The sequence below is a fragment of the Triticum urartu genome, chromosome 6 (assembly GCF_003073215.2).
Source record: "Triticum urartu cultivar G1812 chromosome 6, Tu2.1, whole genome shotgun sequence".
In the NCBI taxonomy this organism is placed as follows: domain Eukaryota; kingdom Viridiplantae; phylum Streptophyta; class Magnoliopsida; order Poales; family Poaceae; genus Triticum; species Triticum urartu.
This window is the reverse complement of record NC_053027.1, coordinates 561,820,974-561,827,867: the sequence shown is the minus strand read 5'-3', so window position 1 is coordinate 561,827,867 and position 6,894 is coordinate 561,820,974. Positions and strand designations below refer to the sequence as shown.

Genomic DNA, 6,894 nt, shown 5'->3' with positions numbered 1-6,894 from the left:
ATATTAAACGGTGCTCTAGAAAACAACCGCTGTTATGTGGTTGCGATGCGAGGATGTGGGGGATGTGTCCAAAGTACGTCCTAGCTGATGCTTGACTTGTATCAAGAGTCAGTTATCCAACAGATGACCCTTACCATCACGAGAGGTTACATCGGTTATTAAGAATAAACATTCACACAAAGCATTGGGTGTTTAATGACTACACCTCATCCGTCGCGAAGGAATACCTTTGTGCTACCGTATTAACCCCTTCTCGCATTGTTGTTTGGGATAACGTTCCACGTCATCCTCCTCTTTACCTTCTCCTGATCGATCTATGGGATCCAAGATACCTGCAGGGCCTTAGAACGAGAAAAAGATAAGAGAGAACTCTGCTGCAATCATACACACATGTTGTTGAAATTTATCTTGTGATCAAAGAATCATTCAAACAATCTTTGCGACTTTTACAATGATTTCTTACTAGATTTCATCAACCTATTTCTTTTGCTCTTCGTTGGGTTCGCACTCTTACTCATCAAAAAGATTACGATAGATCCCCTACACTTGCGGGTTGTCAATCCATTTTCTAGAGGTGACATATATGGGTTCTACAGTGAGTTACAATCTCTTGGTTCTTTTGTTGCGTGGTCCTATCATACGGGGTTGAATTAGTTGACTAGATGGAGACGACGCCGACCGGTATGACCGCTGGTACGACCAGGCGCGCTCGTGTACCAGGTTCCATCTTCTCTTTTGGGTAGCCTTCGACGCTAGTTTTGCTCTCCCTTGATCGTCACTTCGTATGGTTGGTTATCCTCACATAAATTGACATGATATTTGCCCCTTATAATGATGATTTTCTATTAATGCTTCAAATGACCTTCTCCTTTAGTATCCTTCTAAAATCAGACAAAAAGAGCACATAAGCACAGTAGAATCTGAAAATCCTCAGACTACTATGCAAAATAAAAAGTAAAAAGTGGTGCAAAATGGACTCATCATTGATGCCTACCAATCTCCATAATATGGCACTATCATAGCTCTTATATATGGCCATGGTACCTACTATTTCATATTTGGTAGCTCTCCCTTTATTTTTCTCCTGTTTATCTTCCTTCGGTGAGAGGGGATGTCACCCATATTCTGAAAATTGTTAGATTCTTGCCACGTCGCAAAATTCAAGCCATACAAAATAACTCTAGAAACACACTACAAAATATCTTCTCCCTCAAGTTCTCTACAACATCATCCAACTCCTAGATATTTTCTTACTACACCCAAAAATCTTGCTCTGGAATTTTGTCATTTAGAAGTTCTCCCAAAATAGCATTCCATGGTTATCCATGTTATCCTCGAGCGTCTTTTTCTCAAATACTATCGATGTAATTAACTAGTAGCGCTTGATATTTCTAAGTCGGATACATTTGCACAACCCCAAACCTTGTTACTCACCATAGTTTCATTTCATCAGTTACATTCCCAAAGAAATATCATCGGATACATTCCTAGAAAAATGAGTGTACTAGGAGGGGTTTCAAATTTACACCATCCAATTAAAACAGGCCCACCCCTGGGTGGGGGGAGAGGGGTGCTGCCTAGACCAATGAAACATACGGGCTCAAGGTATGCTCTGCTAAACGAAGGTTGCCATACTGGACAGCTCACATCTAGGTGTATGTTGAAAACAAAGGTGATACATGGCCATCCCAAGTAGACTTGCTAATAAATCAATGTGCCATAAAAAATTGACGCGTTAAATATTGCATGCTGACGCCGTCGTCGGATCCGTTTCGCTCAGAAAAATATATATTTCATTTACTAGATTTCTTCCAAGTATGATTTCTTTTCCTTTTCATGCTAGATTGTGTTGTATTTTTTTCAGACTTTGAGTGTATGACCTCCTGCTGCCCCTAAAAGAATATCACATACAAACACTTTTATAAATATGATCATACAAAAAAGGGACAAATATCTTGCATATGCTGGTAAAATAATATAGCATTAGTTTGTTGCGTGTATTTCTGTACTAAATCTTTTAAGTGTCAAAGTAAAAAAATGTTATTAGATAGAATTACTAGGCGTGTGGATCAGGTGTACGTACTTGATTGGAGGCAAGGACATAATGTGTACATCAAGAATGTAGTGACTAAACGTGTGACATGGTCCATAACGAACTTATTAGGCATGTAAACATGCATAGACAAATCCTACATATGTTCAAATAATATGATTTTGATCTGTAGCAAACCATGAGAATTAAGCTAGTACCAAAACAAGATCTGACTATAAGATGCATCAAGTTCAACATAGGTCTGTTCACCGATTCTGCAACACTTTACATTTTTTAGGGAGTGAATAGGTCATATAATATGGAACTTCACAGTGGATGGGACCTTGGGAACCAAGTGTGCGTAAGCCATCTCTCTTGCATAACAACGTCGCATGTCATCTTGCAACTTATCTTCGTTGGACCTGGCCAACCATGGCTCCATGGCGCGTGTATCGATTTCGAATACATCCAACGCAGGTGTGCTCCTTAGGAGAAAGTACACAAGTTCCATCAGTTCAAATTCCCCACTAAACCCACCAATTATAATAGTGTAGAGCCTTGCAAGTATTAAATCCTCGAGCCATGTGATGTTCAACTGAGTATGTTGATGAAGCTTGCAACAACCCTGCAAGGGTAGTTGATAAGTAGGAAAGTAAGTAAATAAGTGTAGCATAGGAACATGTAGAAATAAAAATTGTAAAACTTACATGTAGGCCAAAATATTCTATTAGAGGAGCTGATTTGAGAACATAAGCCACCGAGGAAATGCCTTCTTTCCAAGGTTTCATGAGAACTAACATAACTGTTGTCAAACCAGCAAACCTTGAAGCATGCTGCAACACACGATATACCTGGAGAGGGACAAAAAGGAGACAAATTAAGCGTGTATGAACTTTCTAAAGATGATCAAACAAAGACCAAATATATTACATACCTGTAAGCATGTAGGAAACTGGATTACCAAAAATTCTAGCTTGGGAAGCTTAGGAAATGCACTTATGAAGTCTAAAGGGCAGTCATCCTTGTTCACAAAATAAACATGGAGCATTTCAAGAAATTGTGCATGTTCGCACTCAATATTGATCTTGTAGCCCATGTATGCGAATGACTCAAGGTTGTCAGCATGAATACAAATACTAACCAAGCTTTTGCAAAATTGAACAACCAAGATTTGCAACCGTGCATGAGAAGCCGTCAAATGAACCAATAGATGGCAATATTGTAGGACCATAATTTCAAGAGCAGAACAGTTGGACATAATACTTGAAACGGTTTCATCAACAATTGACACACGGGCGAGTAGAAGGGATTTAAGATATGAGAACCCACTCATATTTGCAGGCATTGTTCCTATACTACAATTGAAAAGAGTCAATTCGTCCAACGAGTCGGCTCTACCATTAAAAAAAGGCCCCAAGAGAAAGTCATATGGCTCTGAAGCAGCTTTCATGCCTTTCACACAAATTGTGCAACCTTCCTTGCAACACTTGTTATCCAGGTCAAGGAAGAGCTTTTCTGTAGAGGCTACAATTGCAGACTCAATCCAGTGATCCATATTAGAAGCATGGGCTGAGGTTAATGGGAATCTGATAATTAATTCCTTGATTTTGTTACCATTACGACTGTGCAAAAGCCCATTTACTTTGTGAACAAACTTTGTAGCCACATCATTCCACAAAAGAGGATTTTCATGGTAACGTGACTTCTCTAACTCTTGCATCCCAAAAGTATAGGAATCAAGGATGAGATGGTTGATTTTTTTCCAGACATGCCTCCATCTGGTGGAAAGAAAACCAGTCATTGCTGCCTCGCTTATTGTCATTAGGGAAAGAATTTCAATTAAAATATCATCCGGCAGTGTGCTGATCCGATCACAGTTCTGCAGAACAAACGATATGATAGGAGAAAATTAGAAAGATTTTTCTGCATATGGATATTTTATGATTTATTTTACAACATAATGCAGTAAACCACTTCCCAGTTTGCACAACGATTTTCTATATATCTCACTAAATAGTATAGCAAGTAGACACAACAAAACAAGCATCAGTGTTCTCTTGTAATGAATCACAAAATATTTTTACTATGTATTTAGATTCTCTAGACAACATGAAGCTCTGCACTTATTCGACCAATTTATAATTGGTAACTAATACGGCACCTAAAAGCTGGGTATGATTTAGAAATTTGGCACTAACGAACAATTTTCATTATTTTATTGTTCAAAAGGTAATAATACTTCATATTTGTTCTTATGTAAAAAAATATGTTAAACCAGTTTGCTTGAGCCAAAATATCTCCACATTGCTCAAATTCCTTGCCGCATTAAATTTCTCCATCTGTATTGACATTCAACTTACAAGCAAACTGAATTGTTTAACTAGCAATACCCTGTTGGCCATTGCATTTAAACAAAAAAAATTACATATATAAATAATTATTTTAACCCATAGAGGAAATCAACTCAGCAATGTCTGAAACATATATGCATGAGTTTACTTTTGAAGTGGTATATGAAAAAAAGGAAAGCCAACAATATCAGATGTTAATAAAATACACACCTGGACATGTTGCTCTTCATCATGCCTACACAATGCATTCTTTGGTGGGAAACAATCCTCTGGAGTAAAGAAAGATAATCATGAGTTACTTGACTACATTGTGTTCTAGGTTCATATGTAATTCCATGTGGGCAAAGGTAAAAGCCCTCTCGCATGACCTAAGGATTAAAAATTCTCCCTTGCATTAAGAAAGGTTTAAGTGTCAACTCGAGGTGTTGGCGTGTTTACGTCACTTGGTACTCCTACCCTACCCACACATGAAAATGAACTCAATAAGCTACAAAAATAAATTGTATGGCGATCTAACTTGAACAATAAGTTACACCCTTTTTAGCTTGTAGCCGGATATTTTAGGAGGGCGGTTAACAAATCAAGCACCAAACCCAAAAGATATAAGTTTATGCTTGTTCTTAACTCATATATTTGGCCCCGAAAAGTAACCCTATCTCAAGAGTTAGGACTTTGGCCCACGCAAGAGTCATTGATTCACAGGATTCCTAAATTGCAAGGGCAGAAAAAATGAATGATTATAGTGTCATGCTCTCTTGAATCTTATAAGATTAGAAAACTAAGTGAATTTGGATCAAGGAATGTTTGATTGCAGATAAAAAGTAAGGATTTTACCAAGAAGATTGAGTGGATGGAAAATTCTCCTCTAAAATAGAAAACAAATGAAAACTTTCTAACAATGAAAGGTTGGGATGCATCTTCTAAACAAAAGGTGTCACCCATTATGCTAATTTTCATAATGTGATCAATCCACCACCAAATTATAATACCACCTCAATCAAGTATCAAACTAACGAGAATTTCCTTCAATAGTCAAATATATTCCTTCAAACAAAGCACAAGAGATTGGTATACAATCATCCATGTGGACAGTGTCTACAAATGACCATCTATAACCTGCTTCGACGAAAGCCGGAAGAATCCCGACATCTCTTCCCCTCTGCCCCAGAAAAAAACCCTAAACCTTCCCCTACCATTCTCCGCTGGATCAGTGGACCTCTCCTAGTGGTCTAAGCGGCAACCATGGAGGCATTAATACTATAAAAAGGAAATATGGTAGATATGTTCACCTTCGGTGTTCTGCGGATGCGGCGGCGCCGGCGGCGTGAGGGAGTCCATGCCCTAGGATGCAGTCTGGCTCGACTCTCGCATTAGACAGGGAGAGGGGATTAGGGTTCTTTCGGGCCGTGCTAAGTAGTCTGGCTTCAATTGTTCTACTAGGCCAACTGGATCGTTGTCTTATTGGGCCCGACCCACAGATTCACCACCCGTGAGCCACCTCAGCACAACCATGCAACCGTGAGAGCTCCTATTTGCCGCCCGCGGGTGGCAAATTGTTGAGCATTTGCTGAAGGCAGCCACGAATGGGCTGGCCCATTTGGAGCTATCGGCAATTTTTTTTAGATAAAGTGACGTGCGAGTGACTCGAACACGCGACCTCCTGTCATGAGCTAGTGTAACTAACCAACTGAAATAGTGAGTTCAATTGATAGATTCTCAGCGCGAAACTTTAAGTAGCGAACTTCTTTTGAAAATTTTGAAAAATACACACGAACATTTCGTAATATCCGTTGAACATTTTCTTAATATACGATGAACATTTTATATTATATGCAATGAACTTTATTTGTATTATACGATGAACTTTTTGTAATATAAGATGAAAAAAATTGAATTTATGTGTTGACAATGTTTGAGTGCGCATTGAATATTTTGCAATATACGTTGAACAATTTTTTAATACACACTGAACAAAGTTCAAAAACATAGTGAATATTTTTATATTCATTGAACAATTTCTAATATACAGAGAATATTTTTATAAGGCATGATGAACTTTTTGTAATATACCATGTACATTTTCTTAATATACAATGAGCATTTCGGTAACACACAATTAAATTTGTATAATATAGACAAAAAGAAACAGAAAAATAAAAAGAAATGATAAATAGGAAAAAAAGGAAAAGACTAGAAATATAAACAGAAACACAAAATAAAATAAAAAATAAATAGCAAAAAAAACCAGAAAAGAAAAACTGACAGGAAAAAACAACAAAATAACGAACAAAAAAATGGATATCAGCGCTCAACACGCGCTGCCGAGATCTTGGCCGGCCCACCCGCGGGCGTTACGGGCGTTTCCCCGACCATTTGCCACCTGCGGGCGGCAAATAGGAATTGCCCACAGTCGCCCCAAATCCGAAATCACTAAAATTAAGCAGTACTCTTTACAAAGGTTACTCTTACCTTCTCAGGTTTCGACAAGTGGTGCACCAATTATCGCAATCT

At 38.2% G+C, this 6,894-nt stretch overlaps 1 protein-coding gene across 1 annotated transcript; it reads right to left on the bottom strand.

The window, feature by feature from the left end:
* Window positions 1-3,487: 3,487 nt before the first annotated feature.
* LOC125517031 (F-box protein At1g80960-like) lies at window positions 3,488-5,753 on the bottom strand. Its single transcript, XM_048682256.1, has 4 exons — window positions 5,673-5,753; window positions 4,594-4,652; window positions 3,675-3,911; window positions 3,488-3,556 (listed from the first exon to the last, which is right to left on the bottom strand). The coding sequence occupies exons 1-4, from the start codon at window positions 5,719-5,721 to the stop codon at window positions 3,488-3,490; spliced, it is 414 nt and encodes a 137-aa protein (XP_048538213.1). The 5' UTR covers window positions 5,722-5,753.
* Window positions 5,754-6,894: the final 1,141 nt, after the last annotated feature.